Raw genomic sequence first — 22765 nt, 5'->3', positions numbered from 1 at the left:
AACACCTCACTATCTTTTGCTCTTTTTTAAACTCCATAATTATATATATATAATTATTAGTCATTAATAAGATTTTTTGTTATGTATTGCAATGAACTGCTGCCACAAAACAACAAATTTCACGGCATGTGCCAGTGATATTAAAACCTGATTCTTATACTTTACAAGACCATTTACAAGGATGTTGCCAGAACTGGAGAGCCAGGGTTATTGGGAAAGGTTGAATGGGTTAGGACTTATTGAGCGCAGGAGAATGAAACGTCTTATTATGAGGGGAATAGATAAGACTATTCCCTCCACCCCTCAGAAAGGGTGTCATGGGGTTAGGATGAATGGTGAGATATTTAAGGGGAACCGGATGGGAAACTTTTTCACTAGGGTGGTGTGAGTGTAGAATGAGCTGCGAGTGGCGTGATAGATGGACGGTCAGTTGTAACAGTTAAGAGAACTATGGGTAGGTGCTTGGCGGATTTCTGTCTGGGTGCAGGTCGATGGGACGTTTCTCTACTATCGTGCTCTATGTCTCTTGGACGAGAACAGAAATCATTTACATAAATTATAAATTACATAATGTAACAGACACAAAATACTGGAAGAACTCAAGTCCAATAGTCCTGGTCAGAAACATCGCCTGTTTATTCATTTATATAGATGCTCTGTGTGTTACTCTGGATTTCCGGCATTTGCAAGATTTCTGGTGTTTGTTTATGCAATGATGTCCAGAGAAAGTAAATTCTCAAGGCATTTATACTACGGATATGTATGTCCATAGGATTTTGATTTGGCCAAAACAAAAACTTAAATGCATTTATACTCGACACTAGCCCAAAAAGTCTAATTATCGAGACATTTCTACCCCGTACGGGGAACGAGATAGATCAGTATCATCACCGCCTCCGCTGCCTGTCTCTGAGGTTCCGCGTTGCCTGTTTCCGGATGGTGCTTGACACTTCCGGACATGGCCGGCGAAGAGAGCGAAGGCCGAGGCTGCGCCGTCCACGGCTGCAATAACACCCGCAGCAACCTGTGCGAGTGGCGGGCGGCCGTGTGCGAGCAGCACAGGCCTTTGCGGCACGCCGAGTGCCCGTGTCTTGAACCCTTCTGTTTCTACAGCTTCCCGAGCGGCGTGGAGGAGCGCGGCCGCTGGCTGCAGGCGCTGCGGGGCCGCGGGTTGCGGGTATCGCCAGCTCCCGACCCCGGGCCGGAGGCCACTGTCTGCTCGCAGCACCTGGAGGAAGGTACACTGCTCCTCGGACTGGGCCTGTGCAAGAAGCCGAAGCCTGATCAGGCTCCGTCGCTGTCCCCTTCTCCAGGCTCGCCTCCACGGCCCGGAAGGGAGACCCGTGCCAGCCGCGCCCGCAAGCGGCGGCACCCCGGCCCCAAGCCGTGGCACTCGCGGGAGCCGGTGGCCACTCCCCGCTCCTGGGAACAGGCCGCGGTGCAAGCCATCATGGGGCTCCGCTGCAGCTCCAGCCAGCGGGTGGCTCGCACCCTCATCGCCTGCCTCAAGGGCGAGAATGATCACCTGCGGCAGCGCAGCCGGCAGCTGGAAGCCGCCCTGGCCGCCACCGCTCGCCAGCTTGAGCGGCTGCAGCGAGAGTGCCGCTGCCACCAGCAGAAGCCGGGCGCTGAGACTGGACCTCAGCCCGAAGCCGGAGAACCTCCCGAGCAAGTGCCCGGCAACGAGGTGACGGTGGGCTGAGGGGCTCGGCTAACGCGTTGGAAGCTCCGGGGGTCAGAGGGAGAGGGGGTTCACCCCGGCTGCTGCTTCCTTCTGCTCCTTGGGAGCAAACCCACCACTGCTTTCAGGCACGAAGGACACCGGGTCGCGTTACCCCAACTCTTCTAATTTAAAACAAAGGATTTGTGCGTTTTCACTTCAGCCTCTGCCTGAATCCTTTTCTCGCTATCAAGTCTTCAGCCAGAGAGAAAGTGAAATGACATTTTGTACAGAAATGTTTTTGCATCCGTGAAATCGTTCCGGCTACTGGTTCAACTTCCAAAAGCGGGGACCTGACGACGACCCGGCCAATGGCTGAGCGAGTTTTTCAGCTGGTGACTGTAGATTTTCAGCACCTAAATATTCTTTCCTGGACACTTAATGATTCTTGTCGATATGAACGGACCATGTTAAGATCAGCAGAAGACTTGATACAGAACTCTTTTTTGCCTGCAGTTTCCTCTGGAGATTGGATTGTTTACTATCGCTGAACCCTTTCACATCTATAAATTGCATGGCTTTACGCAGGATGTTTAAAATGAGCTCCTTTGAACATGGATCCTGCAATATGACTACAGACGGCAGTAAAGCTGAACCATCGGAGGCCATGATTAATATCACCTATGACATCTGATCTGGACAATGGATTGATCACGTTCTTGGTTCATGCTGTATCTGTCAACTTAGTTTATATTAGGTAGGTGATTCTAACTGAGGGTGTACTATTCAATATTGGCACTAGCTTTAAACAGTGCAGTCAGTATACTAGGAAAATAGCACTTTTATTCTCACAGAGGATGCTGGTTGTTATTAGTGAGGTTGAATACCCATTCCTCCAGCCAGTTAAGGTGTTCAAATGGATTCTGTGCAATTCTGTTAATTTAGACCTGCTCACCTGCAGCTTCTTTATCAGTACAATTCAAATGTTGACATTGAGAATTCAAATAGCATTGGGTCAATTTAGACTACATTCACTGTATTAAGTGGTGCCACCAGAGAGGAGGGGAAAGCCTAAAGTTTGACAGTTAGCATTAAAGCTTGTGGCATTGGAGTTCAGTTCTGAAACTGTCTAAGGAGTTTGTGGTCCTCTCCATGAATGTGTGGGTTTCCCCTGGGTGCTCTGGCTTCCTCCACATTCTAAAGACATACTTGTTATTAGGTTAATTGGTAATTGTAAATTGTCCTATGATTAAGCTAGTGTTAAATAGGTGGGTTGATCGGTGGTGTAGCTGTTGCACACTGTATCTCTGAATAAATAGAAATCAGTAGTGATCTAGTCCCTGTCCAAATAGACCTACAAATAGTTGAATTGTGAACTAAAACAAATGCACTATGAGGCAGAAAACCAGTGCTTTTAAATGGACAATAAATAATGTTTTGCCAGTCCATTCTCCAAATTTAGGAAAGAACTTTTGGAGAGACTAAATCCACACTATTGCTGCTAAATACTTTAATTGGGTGGGATTCTTTCAACATGTGACTTCACTAGAACTCTTAAAATTGATGTACTTTTTTATGGCCCAATGCACTGAAATCATGGTATTGTTGTGTGGCAATGCACTGTCTAATATTCACACACAAAATGCTAGAGGAACTCAGCAGGCCAGGCAGCATCTATGGAAAGGAACAAAAAGCCAATGTTTCAGGCTGAGACTTGGCTCAGGATGCGACTGTTCCTTCCCATAGATGCTTTTGAAGGATCTGAGTCCGAAATGTTGACTCTATTCCTGTCCATAGATGCTGCCAGAGAAGGAAAACTGATCTCAAACCTCTGCTGCCTTGCAGCTATACCCACTCATGTGGAAGACTTCAGAAGTAAACACCAAAGTAAAATCCGGAGTCCCTAATACAGTTCTACGCTGAGTTCAACACTGATTGGCAGCTCCTGTGACACCACTGGTGTCAAACTATCAGTCTCTACCTTTCCTTTGGATTCATCAGCTGCATGGGCAACAGCTTGCTCTCCATATCATACTGTCCTGATCTGCAAAAAATAATTAGAATGGATCATCCATGGTCAATCCCAACCAATGGAAGGCCTCAAATGCTGCCTGACCTACTCAGTTTCTCCAGTATTTTGCGTGTGTTACTCTGGATTTCAAGTATCTGCAGAACCTCGAACCTCTTGTGTTTGGGAATAGTTCAGCTTTCTTCAAAAATTGAGGAACTGGTTATAGGTCTTTATAAAATTTTAATTTTTCCTTTCATTTTGTGGGATGAATTTAGTTTGCTGTTGGGTGATAAGCAATCACTGGTGAGATAGTGGAATAATCTGAAGGCAACAATAAGTAAAATTGAAATACTTGGTATATAAAATTGTAAATTTTTAGCTGTTTTTGGAAAGAGTTAATGCTGCAGTTTACTGAATTAAGTTGTTTAAATTGTACAGTAAATTTTATTTGGTTTTGTAAAATTCTGTTCAAATTATTTTTTTAAAAAGCTTTCTGTATCAATGAGACCTCATTAAATCTGTGCTGCAACTTTTCATGTGTCTTTGCTTCCATGAAATGGATGATCCTTGCTTCTGGTTAATAAACTAGATGTCACAGGTGACTTCATCACTTGTCTGAGGGCAGGAGTGGAAGCCCAGTCATCAAACTGAATTGAATAATTGCTTCCAAAAGGAATGGGTAGTATGAAAATGTAAGGATACAGGAAAACAGCGATGAGAGTCATTATCAAAAGAATGTACATTTATAAAACAAAATTGTTCTTGCTTTCTTGGAAGCTTAAAAGGATGCAAATTAAATTGTAAATCAGGATACAGTTGACTTTTTTAATAAAACAACCATTTACAAGATTGTTACACAATATAATGATTACAAGAATCACACAATTAGCATTTCATCCATTTTGTAGATCACGCACGCCTCAGTTTTCAGCTAACCACTCAAAGCAGCAGTATATAGTTTCTGGAGTGGGCAGGATACTGCAGTATTGGTACAATGATTATTTAAATACAGTAGATCCAAACTAAGTTACATGTATCAGAATATAGATACTGATGGCTTTGCATTTTCACAGAGAAACAGTCTTGTCATCAGCAGTACAGAATACAGAAAGCTATGTGCAGTGACTGGGTCAGTTGCTCAAAATGTTTGATTGTTTATTTAAGACAGTTATAAAAGGCACCACTCACAATTCTAACACCTTCCCACCCCCCAAACTGTCAAACAGGTTCAGTGACAGCATTTGAAAGTAAGGCAATCTTCACCACTCAGGAGCGTGCTATTGCAGAGAAAACCTGTGCATTCTAGAACAAAAAAAACTATAAAACAGCCCACTGTCAACTAAAGCAAGCCACCTGAAGTATCACTCAACCTGGGTTTCAAATGTTAACGGTCACTCTGTGCAGTTCTAGCATTTTCAACTACTGCACAGTATTAGTGTGTTGGGGGGCCGAATCCACAACCTCCAAAAAATATTCTCTTATTTACAGCAGAGATCCAAGTGGTTAGTAAACAGATCCTGTTTTTTCCCTTTGCAGGAGTTAAACATATATAACTTTGGTGCCTAGGGAAGCACATTTAATAAGGTCTTCCAGAAAAAAGCAACTAGATAGTTCCAAAAAAGATGCACAAATGGTAAAAAAATGTAAACACTAATACTTAGGCTAGTTTTGAAAGCATTAATGCACTCTGGCATTCTGTACATGAAAAATATTGTAAGAGTCACATTGTGTTCTCTTTCTAATACTGGTATCTGTACAACTACAATCAGGCACTTTCTTAGCACTCTGGACCTGGGTTACCATATTTTACCTCCTACATCACTTAATGTGCCCCCACCACTACCACCCAACACTGTCAAGGGTTGGGATTGGTACAGAGAAACATTATGACCAGTTTTGTTCACTTTGATCACGGAATTCACGATGGCTAGCCTGTACTGGATGGGCCAAAAGTCCTGATCCCATGCTCTTTGTCTATGATGATTAGCAAGTAATTCAGTAATTAAACTTGATACCATCAACAGAAGAATAAATGGGGAGAAAGCCTTTTATTTTAAACTTACAAAGCTCACTTTGAATGTGAGGTCTGTCCAGTTTAATATGTGGAACTCTTGCAGGGTTAATTCACAAGTCATCAGCCCAACAAGTATTTGTGCACATTTTCAATATTCATGCCATTAAATATTATTTTGCTGCTGGGGATCCATTGCCAACTATACTGGTAGAGAAAGTTTGGAATTCAAAAGATGTGGCTGAGTCCAACATCCCATACTTTAGTTTTATTCAAAACATTCTTGCTGTTTTATCTTTGCTTAATTAGAGTAAGTAAAAATACTGAATGGGAGAATTAAAGGGAAGGTGGGTAGGATAAGAAAAATAGGAATTGAAGTAGGATGTATTTAAAGGGTGGTTGAAGGTCAACATGAGCAGTATAGATTGGGCAAATGCAAGCAAGCTTTTTCCACTGAGGTTTGGTGAGACAACAACTAGAGGTCATGGTTAATGGTGCAAGGTGAAATATTTAAGGGGAACCTCTTCACTCAGGGCGGTGAGAGTGTGGAATGAGCTGCCAGCTGAGGTGGTGGATATGGGTTCGATTTCAACACTTAAGAGAAGTTTGGATAGGAGGGGTATGGAGGGCTAAGGTCCAGGTGTGGGTTGATCAGATGAGCCAAAGAGACCGTTTCCGTATTGTAGTGCTCTATAACTGGACCTGGAGAGCTAAATGGCCTGTTGCCACACTGTATCTCTATGACTATGACAAATAAAATAGGTTGGAAAAAAAATCTGAAAGGATTAGCTGTTTATTTGGCTATGAATTTGAAGTAGTGACCTGCTGTCTGTGTATGAAGGACATTGCTTTGATCAGATGATCACATTCTGGTATAGTTTTTAGGTAGAAACAATTAAAGTGGGTGTGCCACATTTCTGAAAGACTTCAGAAAGTTCCAAAGGGAGGCTATGGGGATGCCTCCCCATGGGGATAAATCAAGTCCACCTGTACATTCATTGAGGGGGACCTCATTGTATATAGTTTATGATTATTTGCACTATTGTTTTTGTTTGCTTTTAATTCGGTACAGAGAGCTCAGGGAAACCGGCATCAAAGTCCCTGTATGTGTCCTCATACTTGGCAATAAAGGATTCTGATTCTGATGCAGATGAAGTGTAATACCTAATAATTTGTAGTCATTTGATTATTGTACTCAATAATTTCAGTAACTACATCACCCTAGATCCTGCATGACTACTTTCTGGAGTTGAAAAGAAATTTCCCCAAAATTTAACTGCAATTGTTCACAGATTTTCTTCTGGTTCTGTCCTACCCATTACTAGTGATATATGTTGGAGATAAAGATTCACCATCTAAAAGCATTTTTGACCATTTTTCTGAAGCTCTCAAATAAACTTTTAAAGTATAATTATTAAAATGTAGGAAACGTGGCAGTCAGTTTGATATAGTGCAATCCCACAACAGTGGTGTTGAAACTGTCCTCCCCACAGATTAATGTACTTTAAATACATCAGTACATGAATACATTGATTAAAAATTAAAGTTCAACCACCAGAAACAATTTCCCAGTCTTCCCCACCAAATATAGTGCCATGACATCTTCTACATCCATCCAGAGGGAGATATGACTTGATTTAATGTTTCAGATGCCATACAGCTGACAGTGCCAGGAATGCACAAGGCAAAACGGTCGAACTAGATGTTTGTGCTCAGATTAATGAAGTGAGATTTGAACTGGAACTTTCTACCTCATAGAACTGACACTCCCAGAATGTTCGTTTTGCTACTGTAGTCCATCCATTTCAAGGATCGACGTGTGTTGAGATGTTCTGTACATCACTGTTGTGACTCCTTCTCTGGCCTTTGTGTCAGTTTGAATCAATTTGGCCATTCTCTGATCTCTCTCATTAATAAGGCATCTTTTGCCCACAGAAATGCCGATCACTGATTGTTGTTATCGCATCATTCTCTGTAAATTCTAGAGATCGTTGTGCATGAAAATCCCAGGAGATCAGCAGTCTCTGAGATACTCAAACCACCCTATCTGGCACCAACAATTATTCCACAGTCAAAGTTATTTAGATCACCTTTCTTTCACATTTTGACATTTGTTCTGAATAACAACTGAATGTCTTGACCATGTCTGCATGCTTTGATGCACTGAGTTGCTGCCACATGATTGGCTAATTAAATATTTGCATTTATGTACAGGTGTACCTAATAAAGTGGCCACAGAGTGTATATTGGGTATGACGCATTTTGCTACTCTTTGCCACATCCATACTTAAAAATGCAGTAAATTACATAGATTTAGTACATCCAAGTTAACATGTTAACTATTTGGAAGTCAACTACATAAAAGCCAGATTTCATTGCACAAAAGTAATGTCAAAGTAACAAACTTGTTCGCATCACCTATTCCATCTGCTTCACCTGTACCTTGAATGGTTACAGAATTAGACATAAACACCATGAAACTACATCAAATACAAAATTTCTTTTGCTGCCATTTTAATGAATGCTTTGACTTATTCAAAAGGAATTTCATGAAACACAAGCACTTTGAGTCCTGTTCATCTCTTCTTTATGATCATAAATTAAACAGGAACATAGCCCAACATTAACTTCAGACACTACTAATAGTTTACTTTTGTTTTAATAAGTAGTAATATACCCATTCAGGGATTGCTTTGATTGCTGTACTAAAACATGAGAATCTTATTGGTCTACAAGTGATACTTCAAAGCAGACAATGGCAATGGCAGATGGTTGAAGATCTTAGAGCCAATCATTCCAGGTGGTCAAGATGGGATATAGTCAGTTGACCTTCATTGCTGGGTTTGAGTTCAAGAGTTCTGAGGTTTCGTTGCAGCTCTGTAAAACCCTGGTTAGACTACACTTTGAGTATTGTGTTCAGTTCTGGTCACCTCATTATAGGAAAGGCGCAAAGGAAATTTACCAAGATGCAAGCTGGATTGAAGAGCATGTCTTTCAGGGTTTTTGTCTTTGGAGTGAAGGAGGATGAGAGGTAACTTGATAGAAATGTACAAGATGACAACTGGCATTGATAAGAGTGGATAGCCAACACTCCCCCCACCCCCCAGGGCAGCATGGTAATATGGGAGGGCATATAATAAAGTGATTGGAGATATAGGGGAGTGTCAGAGGTAAGTTTTTTTTAAACACAGGTAGTGTTAAATGTGTGGAATGTAATACTTGGGGTGGTGGTAGAGGCAAATAGATTAGGGGTATTTAAGAGATTCTTAGACACATGAATGAAAGAAACATGGAGGCTATATGGGAGGGAAGAGTTAGATTGATCTTACCCTTAGAGTGGATTAAGGGGTCAGTATAACATCATGGCCTGAACTGAGCTGTACTGTTTTATGTTCTATCACAGTTGGAGTTTCTTGCATACAAAAAAAGAACAAAATTCAATCATGAGCTTATAAGTACAAAGTAGCAAATGTGCCATAAAGGTGCAATGGTTAACTCCAAAAGAAAGAATATAACCACTCTTCTGACATTCAACAGATTTGCCATCATCAATTCAAACCTCTGCTGCACCCCGAATCCCCATGATCAACACTCTCATGGGGCGGGTCTACAACTGACAAATAACAATGGACTGGTCACACAGAGCAGTGGGCAGTATTCTATGGCAAGTCACCTCCTTTGCAAATCCCCAAGCCTGGATCAGTGTAGCTCTAACACCACCAAAATAGCCCACTTAGGGAAAACCAACCACTTTGCTGACATGCCCGCCACCTCCCAAACATTCTTTCCCCCCACCTTTGCCACAAATCTGCCCCAGTCACTCACCAAGGCCTCCTCAATAGCATTCTGCAAACATGAGTCCATTACTGCCTGGGATAAAGGCAGCAGGTGCATGGGAAATCACCTCCTACAAACTTAATATTATCAAATTATTATGGTATATAACTTTTCCGAGCCATACACCATGGTGATGAAAGAATTTAAGGTGCTCCTTCTTCATCATGGAGGTAAAAATCCTGCAAAACCATCTAATAATAACATGACAGCTTCACCAGGCACACTGCAATAGTTCAAAATGGTCACTGCCCAAGGACAATTAGCAGTGGGCAACAGATGCTAATCTTAACTGCAACACACACGTCCCTCTTAAGATGACAAAATAGCTCAGCATATCAAACTGTTTAAATAAATGTGTTCATTAGTTTCTGCAGTATAATACTGTTTTTTTTTCAAGTTTTAGTACATTAAAATACTTCTTCCTTTACTGTGAGTGCATAATAATAGAAAATATATTTTGGTAAAGAAATACTTTCCCTCCTTTCCAAGTACACAAACACTTTGAAGTACATGCTTGAAGGTGACAATGCTCTCTCACCAGGGCAGGAAGGCAATTCAACATTGTGTGCCTTTTGGGTTATAGCTTCAACCAGTTTATTGCACTGTGCATTTGTCATGCTGTGACCAGGCAAACCTGTTTCACTATATACTGAGGGGAAGGGTGGGGAGACAGTGAAATTCATTCGAGGCCATTTGTGCCCTCTGGCTACAGTCTCTCTCCACTGACATGTTCATGTGAGATGTAACTCATCTGAAAAGTTCACAACAAAATTTGGAAGATATTGCCAGAAGCAATCAGGTCTTTTAGATTTTCAGTCATACCACTGGGTGTCACAATCACCAAGCTGTCACCAGATCAAACAGACCCAAATATTAAATAAACAAGCAAAACAATGATGCACTGTAACAATTCAAATAAACATTAGGTCAATATTGTTAAAGATTAACAAGTATTTTCATGGCATTAAGCAGGTACAGACAGGAGCTGTAATATCCAATGTAAAAAATTCTTCTGCATCCTGTGGAGTTACTTTGTTCGGCTAAGGTTTAATGAAATTACAATAAGTAACCACAAGAAAGGCAGTTTGGAAGATTTATGTCATTGTTAAAACTGCAATCTTCATCAGCAACACACTAAATGCAAGGACTCTTCCCTTTTCATTACTCCATCTTTTACTTTGACCTGCTTGTCACTACCTTGCTGTAGCAGAAAGATGCACTCAGGACAATGTTAGAGAGGGCTCCAAGATCTCGATTACAATCAACAAAATTCCTTAATGGAACCCCAAATATCCCACTCATACAAAACAGAAAATCTTTACCTCTTCCATCTAGCAACCTTGCCACAAATTGATGGAGTTAAGATACATTTCTTTGATAATCTCTTTTTGTGCAACTGACCCATTAATGCAAATTTAGCAAAGTGGCTGTAGTTTTTTTCAAGGCATGATATAGGTAAACACAAATTGTCATAGCTTCAACAGCAGACATCTGAAAATCCATTTTAAGAGCAAGTCAGCAGCTTGCTTATGTGCCTGGGGGAAAGAAAAGCAATTGTTGCTTATGAGAGGCATCACTTTTCAAAACGTAAAAATCTATTACATACACTTTAAATACTGCCATTTACAAAGTTGGAACATTTACAAAAAATTGCACATTAATCCAAATTTGGTGGGGAAGGAAAGGAATTAAGCAGCAGTGACACAGGTTACTGGAGCTGCAGAAGCTTCACAATATGACTGAGGGATTCTACTGAAGCAAAGGCCAAATACTGACAGCAAAGCCAGACCTCAAGACTAACACTGCATTCAGTGTCTATGGCCTTCTCTGCAAATTTGATCATAAGTAGAGTCCGTTTCAGGTCCAGCCAATTTTGCAATATGCTATTTCTGTCTGCGTTACTGCTGCATGATTGGAGTGTATGGACCAGGTCATCTCTTGGTCCCCAAAGGAGGCACTGCAAGTAGATTTTGGCGTCTGAAATAAGGATGCGTTCTGAGGGATTAGGGTGGAGAAGGAGACCTGCAAGCTGCTGAAGCCCCTGGGAGTAGACTGAACGCCTGGGGATAGCTGGGAGGTCTATTCGGGTGTATTCCTTCTCTTTCAGTTCTGGGTTTTCTTCGAATGGATTGGGTAGATGCAGCATCTCATAAATGAGGATTCCTGTTTGGAACTCGTCACACTTCTTATACTGGGTGATGGTAATAATCTCAGGTGCAAGTCTGGACTGATCCCTTAAGACTTCTAGATCTACCACCTGGCTTTTCTGCTTGGCCTGGGAAAAGTTACTAATGATAAGCCTTGGCAATTCTGTGCCTGTAATTGCATTTTCTGCTTCACAGTTTCCCACAGCTCCATGTCCACATCGCACCAAGAGCAGATTCTCCAATCTCAAGTCACAGTGTGTAACGTGATGTGGCTTCAAGTGATTGAGGCCAGCACAGAGTTGGAGCAGTAATAAGCAAACCTGTCGCTCATAGATGTCTGGATTTCTTTTGTGCCGAGGAGCTGATTCACGCACAAAATCAGCAACAGTTTGATATGGAACCTCTCGAGTAATGACTACCACACGACTTCTGTGCTTGCTGGAAGTTCCTTTGCCATTGGAGCTGTTTCTTGGCTCATGTGAAACTTCTGACCTATCTTCATCATCCTCTTCTTCTAATACTGGGGCATTGGGATCCTCCCAGGGAAGCATGCGGACTGGTACCTCGGCGAGGAAGTGCCCACAGTCTTGCTGGATGTTGAAGTGCACGGCAAGACTTTGCCTTACAGCTAGACTATGGTAATACAGCTGTTGGGAGGCTTTCGCTCGACTTTTACATATCTGAAAAAGAAAAGATGGATGTAAACATCTAGGGCACTGTAGAAGGATACTAATGTGACAATAATACATACAGTACTACCAATTCTAATCTCTCCTGCAATTGCACATTTTCACCACCAGAGAGAGCTTCATGACTTTCAGAGAAACCAAGTCACTTGAATCTACCTAGAACTGCATAGAATCTACAAAAAGCAGCAGGAATTTCATTCCAGCTAGTTTATGGCATTGTTTATGTAATACACAGCTCTCCACTCCCTTCTTCACATTTTTATCCATAAACTCATGAAATCTTCTGATCCTCTTCACCTCAAAAACTTCCTGAAGGGCAACATTTGTATTCTAACCATTCTCTGGTAGGTTTCTTTATTCAATTTATTAGTTACTACCTTGTATTTATGCCCCCTGGCTTGAGATTCACTTTCAAGCTGAGAATTTTAAAGCCCTTGATCTGGCTTTACAGTTCTGAGGAAAATTGCCACTAAATCCATAATCTCTCTGCCAAAACACACACACACTCAAAGATGTTGAAATGTTTGCATTGTTCAGAAAGTGAAGAGCAAGGGGATACTGCAAAATAAGGTACCAGTCACATAAAACTGAGGTATGAAATCAGTATTTTTTAAAATTTGATTTTATTTAGAGATACAGCTCAGAACTGTCCCTTCTGGCCCTTCAATCTGCAGCACTCAGCAACTCACTGATTTAGCCCAAGCCTAATCGTGGGGCAATTTACAATGACCAATTAACCTACTAACTGGTATGCCTTTGGACTGAGAGGGGAAACTGAAGCACTCTGAGGAAACCCACACGCACATGGTAAGGAACATATAAACTTGCTTAAAGAGGACGCTGGAAGTGAAATCTGAACTCTGATGCCCTGAACTCTAATAGCATCGTGCTATCTGTTATGCTGCTGTGGGAAATTGTAAATCACTAGAATGCTATGTCCCTGAGAATAGTGGAGGCCATATCGATACATATAATTATGGTGGAGATAGATACATATTTCAAATCTGCAAGAATTGAGAGTTGTGGGAAACTGGCCCAGAAGATGAGGTCAGCAAAGATCAGTAGTGATCATGCTATAAGGCAGGATAAATCTGAGGGGCCAAATAGCCTATCCTGCACCTATTCTCTTGTGTTCTTGTGAGAAAAATCCTTTGAGCACTGAGTGAAGAAGATATCAATCAAAATATTGAGTACAGGAGATGGGATGTCATGTTGAAGTTGTATAAGACATTGCTGAGGCCTAATTTTGAATATGCACAGTTTTGGTGACCTACCTACAGTAGCGATGTAAATAAGGTTGAGAGAGTATAGTAAATATTAATAAGGACGTTGTCCGGGTGCAGGTCTATGAGGCCATGCAGTTTAGTTTAAATGGTTTGGCATGGGCCTGTTTCTTTGCTATATGACTCTATTTTGGGATGGTAACCAAAAATGTGCCATATGATATGTATGGTGTTAAAAGTTAAGATGAAGTGATTTTAGAGTGGGCATTTCAAACTTCAGGCAGTTCCACCTGTAGACATGTACGGATAATGGGCAAAGGGTGATGGCTGAGTTGGAGGTTTGGAGGTGGTCACAGTGGTGGAACTTAATCAGAGAATTCAATGAGGAACACACACAAAAAGCTGGTGGAACGCAGTAGGCCAGGCAGCATCTATAGGAAGAAGTACAGTTGATGTTTTGGGTCAAGACCCTTCGTCAGGACTAATGGGAAAAAGAGATAGTAAGAGATTTGAAAGTGGGAGGGGGAGGGGGAGACCCAAAATGATAGAAGACAGGAGGGGGAGGGATGAAGCTGGAAAGTTGATTGGCAAAAGGGATACAAGGCTAGAGAAGGGGGAGTATCATAGGATAGAAGGCCTTGGAATTCGATGAGGAACTGTTGTAGGGCAGGAGAAAGTTAGGCATGGGAGGAATAATATTGAGAAGAGATTTAAAAACAAGGATAAACATTTAAAATTGAATACACACTAGACCAGGATTGATGGGGTGTGGTTATATGAGGCAGGGTACACAACCAATTGGGAGTGAACATATTTATTAAGGATTAGAATCTCATGCCCTTACTGGTACTGATAATAATCCAATACATTGTTCAGAATTAAAAGGTGACTGACAAGATGCATTAAAATCTGAAAATTTGTACTTGGGAAAAGTAGATGGTAAATACAAGCAGACTTTTTCCCACTGAGGTGGATGAGACTACAACTAGAGGTCATGGGTTAAGGGTGAAAGGTAGAATGTTTAAGGGGAACATGGGGGGGAAACTTCTTCACTCAGAGGATGGTGAGCGTGTGGATCAAGCTGCCAGTGCAAGTGGAGGATGCAGAGTCAATTTCAACATAGAAGAGGAATTTGGATAGGTACATGGATGGTAGGGGTATGGAGGGCTATGGTCCGGGTGCAGGTCGATGATACTAGGCAGATTAATGGCTAGGCATAGACTAGATGAGCCAAAAGGCCTGTTTCTGTAGTGTAGTGGTCTATGACTCTAAGTGGGCCAGACTGATAGAAATAACCACGTTTACAAGATGGTGCTGGTGAACCACGACAATGTGTTTTGGGCTGTTTACAAAGCTTCTAAATACATTTCTTCTGAATTATTCTCACTGCAAGCTGCAGCCTGTAATTACCCCCTTAGCAACCATCTTAATGAACTTGTGATTTCACGATCTGAAGGACTCAGCAGACTTAGCTCTCAAGCACACAGCAGCAATATCTTTAAATGAATGAAGGTACATTGCCGTGGCCAAAAGAGAGGGAGGAGGGGTGGACTCCCAAGTCAGACTGAAATGCTGCAGAAAGAAGCTTCCTCTACCCTGCATCTTGTTAACAAATTTACAGTCACTGGAGACCAAAATTGAGGACCTCAGGGCAAGATTGCTGTATCGGAGGGAAATGACGAATTGCTGTTCTGTTTGTTTCACGGAGACATGGCTCACCCCAGACATGTCAGGTATGTTGGTAAGATCCAAGGGCTTCTCAATACATTGGATGGACCAGATTGCTGATTCAGAGAAGGCAGAAGGTTAGGGTCTGTGTTTCATGATAAATTCTTTGTGATGCTTGGATGTCATGGTCCTGTTGCCTGCAGACAAAATCACCTGCAGCACCAGGGGTCCCACCAAAGTCAACCACTGTTACACTACGAATAGGAATGCCTTTCATTCCATCACAAGACCACATTTTGAGACATTTGATCACTTAGCTGTCCTTCTATCTGCATACAGGCAGTAGCTAAAGAGCAAGGATCCAGAGATAAGGACAACAAAGAAGTAATAGCGGAAAGCAGAGAAGAAGTTCGAGGATTGATTCGAGTCGTTAGATTGGATCGGTTCAAGGACTCAGAAGGTCTGAATTGTCATGGACTTTAGAAAAACAGTCATAGATGATTGTGTCCCCACAAAATCATTCAGGATCTTTCCTAATCCAGCCTTGAATGAACCGTGAGATCTGTAGTCTGGTGAGAGTCAGATCAGGGGCATTTAGCAACACACACAAAATGCTGGAGAAACTCAGCAGGCCAGGCAGCATCTATGGAACAAAATACTGTTGTCGTTTCAGGCAAAAACTCTTTAGCAGGACTGGAGAAAAAAAGCTGAGGAGTAGGTTTAAAAGGTGGGGGGGGGGGGGAAGAGAGAGAGAAATGCCAGGCAATTGGTGAAACTTGGAGGAGGAGGGATGAAGCAAAGAGCTAAAAAGTTGATTGGTGAAAGAGACAGAAGGCCATGGAAGAAAGAAGGGGAGGGAGCACTACTAGAGGGAGGCGATGGGCAGGCAAGGAGATAACATGAGACAGGGACATGTGGATGGGAAATGGTGAAGGGGGGGGGTGTGGAGACATTACTGGAAGTTTGAGAAATTGATGTTTATCCCATCAGGTTGGAAGCCACCCAAGCTGAATATAAGGGGTTTCACACCATCAGGTTATGCCTCCACCTTCCCCCCTTCACCGTTTCACATCCCCTCGTCCCTCTCTCTTGTTATCTCTTTGCCTGCCCATCACATCCTTCTGGTGCTCCTCCCCCACACCCGCTTTCTTCTTTCTTCCATGGCCTTCTGTCTCTTTCACCAATCAACTTCCTAGATGTCTGCTTCATCCCTCCCCTCCAAGTTTCAGTTATCACCAGGCATTTCTCTCTCCCCTGCCCCCACCTTTCAAATCTACTCCTCAGCATTTTTTCTCCAGTCCTGCCGAAGGGCTTCGGCCCAAAACGTTGACTATAGTCTTTTCCATAGATGCTGCCTGGACTGCTGAGTTCCTCATGCATTTTATGTGTGTTGCTTAGATTTCCAGCACCTGCAAATTTTCTCAGTGGCATTCAGGTCTAGAGACCAAATTAAATACAATAGGTCCAGGAACTATCTCTGGAAAGTGATCTCTGTGCAAAGTGGCAATTCTGCACCAAACATGAATCTCTGAAAGAAGCTCAACAGGTATGACAGGGCTTGAATTCTATCACCTCCTACAAAGTAAAAGCAAGTGAGAACAAGGCTTTGCTCCCAGATGAGAGCAATGCCTTTTATGCTCATTTTGACCATCAAAACATGGAGTCACCTTCACAAACTCTCACATCCTCAGACAACCCTGTGATTTTGGTTTCTGAGGCTGATGTGAGAGCATCCTTCAGGAGAGTGAACTCTCAGAAAGCATCCAACTCAGACAGGGTACCTGGCCGAGACCTGTGCTGATCAACTGGCAGGAGTGTTCCCAGTAACTTTAATTTCTCACCTTGGCAATCTAAGGTTCCCATCTGCTTCAAGCAGGCTTCAATTATACCGGTGCCGAAGAAGAACATGGTAACTTGTCTTAATGTCTATCATCCAGCAGCACTTACATCCACAGTGATTAAGTGTCATGAGAGGATGGTGATGAAACAATATTAACTCCTGCTTGAGAAGTGACTTAGGTCTGCTCCAATTTGCCTACTGGAGCTACAGGTCCACAAAAGATGCCATTTCATTGGCTCTTCATTCAATCCTGCAACATCTGGATAGTGAAGATATATACATCAGGATGCTCTTTATTGTCTACAGCTCAGCATTCAATACTATCATCCCCTCAAAACTAATCAATAAGCTTCAAATCCTAGGTCTCAATACCTCCTGTGCAAATGGATCCTCATTTTCCTAACTTGTAGACCCCAGTCAGTTCAGATTGGCAACACCTCCTCCACAATCTCCCCAAGCACAGATGCATCACAAAGCTGTGTGCTCAGCTCCCTGCTCTACTCGCTTTATACTTATGACTGTGAAGTTAAGCAAGCTCCAATGCCAGATTCAAGTTTGCTGATGTCACCATTGTCGTTGGCCAAATCATAGGTGGTGGGTGATGAATCAGCTTATAGGATGAAGACTGAATATCTAGCTGAGTGATGTCACAACAACTTCTCACTCAATGTCAACGAGACCAAAGAATGATTATTGACTTCAGGAGGAGGAAACTGGAGGTCCATGAGCTCATCTTCATCAGGGGTTCAGAGGAGAACAGGGTCAGGAACTTTAAATTCCTTGGTGTTATCACTTCAAAGGATCTGTCCTGGATCCAGCCATTACAAAGAAAGCATGGCAGTGACTGCACTTTCTTAGAAGTTTACAAAGATTCAGTATGTTAAACTTCGACAAACTTTATAGACCTGGTATGGAAACACCAATGCCTTTGTATAGAAAGGTCTACAAATAGTAGTGGATAGTAATGGATAGAGCCTAGTCCATCATGGGTAAAGCCCTCCCCACCATGAGATATTTACATGGAGCGCTGTTGCAGGAAAGCAGCATCCATAGTCAAGAACTCCAGCCATTCCAGACCATACTCTTTTTTCACTGCTGCCATCAAGAAGGTGGTACAAGAGCCTCAGGACCCTCAACATCAAGTTCAGGAACAGTTATTACCCATCAACCATCCGGCTCTTGAAATAGAAGAGATAATTTCACTAAGCTTCTCACCCCATTTCTGAACTGTTCCCACAACATATGGACTCACATTCAAGGACTCTCCATGTCACATTCTTGAAAATTTATTGCTTATTTATTATTATTATTATTTCTTCTTATTTTTGTATTTGCATAGTTTGTTGTACTTGCACATTGGTTGTTGTCTGTCCTGTTGGGTGCTGAGTTTAATTAATTTTATTGTGTTTCTTGTATTTTCTGTAATTGCCCACAAGAAAATGGATCTCAAGATTGTATATGGGACATATGTGTATTTTGATAATAAATATACTTTGAACTTTGAACATTTACCTTCAGTCACCCATACAGTTACATAGAATGGCAGTAGGCTCTTCAATTATGCAAACCATTAGGCATTCATTCAAACTAATCTTATACCAGTCCCAATTCACCTTTCATCCACCTCTATTCTCTTGCCATGCACTTGCACTAGGGTAGTAGTACAGTTAATTAACCTATCACCTGGCAGGTGGGAGGAACTGAGAGCTCCTTTGGGGAAATTTGACAAGGTCATGTGAAGAACATGCAATCTGCACACACAGACAGTAACTGAGGTCAGGATTAAACCTGAGCCTGGGACAGCAGCACTCACTAAATGACTGTGCTTCCCTCACAAGAACAAACACGAGGAAATCTGCAGATGCTGGAAATTTAAACAACACACACAAAATGCTGGTGGAACACAGCAGGCCAGGCAGCATCTATAGGACAAGCACTGTTGACGTTTCAGGCCAAGACGTCGACAGTGCTTCTCCTATAGATGCTGCCTGACCTGCTGTGTTCCACCAGCATTTTGTGTGTGTTGTTTCCTCACAAGAAGATAGTATAGGTCACCAAACCCTTCATATCTACTCTGCCATGCTGATCTATGCCAGCCTTGACTCCTTTTTTGTGCAAGTTCTCCACAGTCTCAATTCCTCAATCGTTCAAATATTTATCTGCCACCATTTTAAGTATTTCTAATGAACTAGCCTTTATCATCATCTAGGGAAGGAATTAGAAAGACTTACTATCTCAGTTTTAAATAATCAGCTTCATATCTTGTAATTATGTCCTTATTCTTGACTGTCCTGCTAGTGAAAATATTGGGTATATAAACATAAACACAAGAGATTCTGCAAATGCTGAAAATCCAGAGCAACGTACACAAAATGCTAGAGGAACTTAGCAGGCCAGGCAGCATCTATGGAGAGGAATAACAGTTGATGTAATGGGTTGAGAATCTCCATCAGGAATGGGATATAAACAGTAAATACACTACTTCTATAAACAGTGGGCCTATTTCTTGGGAAGCCAAATCACACACAAAGCTGTATAAAAATCAACATCTTGCTATCTGAAGCAATCCAATGCAATTTTAAAAAATCCAAGTATTTATGTTGGCTACATTACAGGATTCTTAATCTGTGGATCCACAGCAGATCCAATCTCACTGCACAATTGCCCTAACACTTTTCTTACAATAGTGCAACTCCCTTCCTACTGGAGGGAAGCTGATCTATGGATCAATTTGATAAATGGAAGTTGGAGTGACCCAAGTATGAAGTGGAAATTTAACATTAAATATCCACTTCAAACCAAGGTCATTCCAACTTCAGCCATCATACTGCACTGTGAGGATAATGCATACTTGAAGGCAGTGTCCTAATTCATTGTCAAGAGAGCAGGTGGAATCTCATCAAAGGTGACTTAAAGCTCAAAATGTGATTTGTTGACTGCAGGGCTGCTGGGGTAGAAAGTGAGCAAGGATAAATAAGATTCCATCTCCAGTCACATCCTCCTCTCCCTGTTCTTTTCAACTTTCCAAAGGGATTGATCCCTTTGTGACTCCCTGGTTCAACCTTCTACCTCCACAAACCAACTCCATTATCTTGGGATCTTCCCATCCAATTGGGAGGAACATGTAATGCCAATCATTTTACCTTTAATCTCTTGGCCATCCAGGGGCACAAACAGTTCTCTCAAGCCAAGCAATTACACTTGCGCTTTTTCCAATGTAGCGTACTGTATTTTGGTCTCACCACATGGTCTCTGAGAAAGTCAAATGCAGATTGGATGACAGCTTTAAAGAGCACCGACATTTGTTCTGCAGGAGCAATCCTGAACTTCTAGTTGCCTGTCTCTTTAATTCTGCATCACACCACACTATCATTTATCAGTCTGTTGCCTCGGGTACAACTGAAGCTTGAAAAATTGCAGTTCATTTTACATCTGGATATGTCACAGCTTTCCAAACTCAATATTAAATTTAACAATTTCAGATAACACATTTTCTTTGTTTGTTTCAGTACTGCCTAGTAAGTATTGCTGTAGGTCATCACACTATAACATTAACTGTCTTTGCTAACTTTGATCTGCCTGGATTTCCTACAGGTTTGATCTGCAGTTCACAGATTTTACATGCTCCTTAATTTTCAATCTCTTTAATCCATGAACCAAAGCAGTTTATTACCAGGGCCTTACTGGACTCATCCTACAAGCTATAATTCCTTTTTCCTATCTACCTCTGTCCAACCCTTCTTGATAATGCAAAATAACTTGTTTTCTATTTTCCTCAGTTTTGGACCCTGAGACTCTATTTATCTTAACATAGAAGCAGACTGTACCTACTGAGTAACACACACAAAATGCTGGAGAAGCTCAGCTGCCTGACCAGAAGAGTTCCTCCAGTATTTTGTGTGGTGATCTGGATTTCCAGCATCTACAGAATCTCTTGTGTTTATGTACCTGCTGAGTGCTTCCAGCAGGTTTCTGCTTTTATTTCAGGTTTCCAACATCTTCAGTCATCCTGGGGCAAGGTTTTAAATGACCCTGAAAGCATTTCTACGGGTAATGTCTGCCAGTTTTGGTGGAAGACATTTGTGCTATGTTGGGCTTCAAAAAGTTCAGCGGCAGTCAGCATCCCAGGGGAGAAACTGTTCCAGATAAAAGCAGACTCCAAGACCAGGAGACCAATGAACTCAGGTGGATCACCAAATGAGCTCAAAGTCCAGGTCATAGTTTGTGTTGGAATGAGCATTTGGGGGATGCAGGCACAAGTAATCTACAAAACGGACTAAAAAAATCTATATCCTCTGACTTACTGGAAACATTTTGGAATGAGCTAATTGAAGAACAAACACTAGTTTGAATACACAAGATATTCTATAATATGGTATTAGCAAAATGTTGATGGATGCATGGTAGCCTAGTGGTTAGCACAATGCTTTACAGTACGAGTGACCCTGGTTCGATTCCCACTGATGCTTGTAAAGAGTTTGTAAATTCACCCCGTGACCACATGGGTTTCTTCGCAGTGCTCCAGTTTCCTCCCACTGTCCAAAGACGTACCAGTTGTAGGTTGATTAGCTATTGCAAATTGTCCCGTGATTAGGCTAGGATCAAATTGGGGGATTGCTGGGCAGCACGGCATGAAGGGCCAGAAGGACCTGTTCCGTACTGTATCTCAATTGAGCAACCAACAAGTAAATAAATAAATAAACAAACAAACAAACAGTCACCAAAGTTGAAAACTAGAGACTACGTAGTTAAGACCATCCAAGGCAGACATCTTAATTGAACAGCCAAAGACAATAACTAATTCAAAACTAATAAGGCTACATTTTTGCTCAATTACATAAGAACATAAGAAAGTAGGCCATCTGGCCATCTACTCCGTCATTCAATAAGATCATGGCTGATCTGACCATTGACTCGTCTCCACCTACCTGCCTTTTCTCCATAACCCTTAATTCGCCTACTATGCAAAAATCTAACCAACCTTGTCTTAGATATACATACTGAGGTAACCTCCACTGCTTCATTGGGCAGAGAATTCCACAGATTCACCACTCTTTGGGAAAAGCAGTTCCTCATCTCTGTCCTAAATTTACTCCCCTGAATCTTGAGGCTATGCCCCTAGTACTCATCTCACCTACTAGTGGAAACAACTTTCATATAACCATATAACAATCACAGCACGGAAACAGGCCATCTTGGCCCTCCTAGTCCATGCCGAACCCTTAATCTCACCTAGTCCCACCTACCCGCACTCAGCCCATAACCCTCCACTCCTTTCCTGTCCATATACCTATCCAATTTCACCTTAAATGACACAACTGAACTGTACTACTTCTACAGGAAGCTCATTCCACACAGCTACCACTCTGAGTAAAGAAATACCCCCTCATGTTTCCCTTAAACTTCTGCCCCCTAACTCTCAAATCATGTCCTCTCGTTTGAATCTCCCCTACTCTCAATGGAAACAGCCTATTCACGTCAACTCTATCCCTCTCAAAATTTTAAATACCTCGATCAAATCCCCCCTCAACCTTCTACGCTCCAATGAATAGAGACCTAACTTGTTCAACCTTTCTCTGTAACTTAATTGCTGAAACCCAGGTAACATCCTAGTAAATCGTCTCTGCACTCTCTCTAATTTATTGATATCTTTCCTATAATTCGGTGACCAGAACTGCA

General features: G+C 41.9%; 1 protein-coding gene across 2 annotated transcripts in view; it reads right to left on the bottom strand.

The window, feature by feature from the left end:
- Positions 1 to 4476: 4476 nt before the first annotated feature.
- Positions 4477 to 22765, bottom strand: part of peak1 (pseudopodium-enriched atypical kinase 1) — a 241236-nt gene continuing 222947 nt past the window's right edge. For both annotated transcript variants that reach the window (XM_059946658.1, XM_059946659.1), the window contains one exon: positions 4477 to 12346. In XM_059946658.1, coding sequence (XP_059802641.1) covers positions 11228 to 12346 — 1119 coding nt within the window. In that variant the 3' untranslated portion in view covers positions 4477 to 11227. The remainder of the gene's footprint in view (positions 12347 to 22765) is intronic.

This window comes from Hypanus sabinus, chromosome 21, assembly GCF_030144855.1.
Source record: "Hypanus sabinus isolate sHypSab1 chromosome 21, sHypSab1.hap1, whole genome shotgun sequence".
Taxonomy (NCBI): Eukaryota; Metazoa; Chordata; class Chondrichthyes; order Myliobatiformes; family Dasyatidae; genus Hypanus; species Hypanus sabinus.
This window is presented reverse-complemented; position numbering and strand designations above follow the sequence as displayed.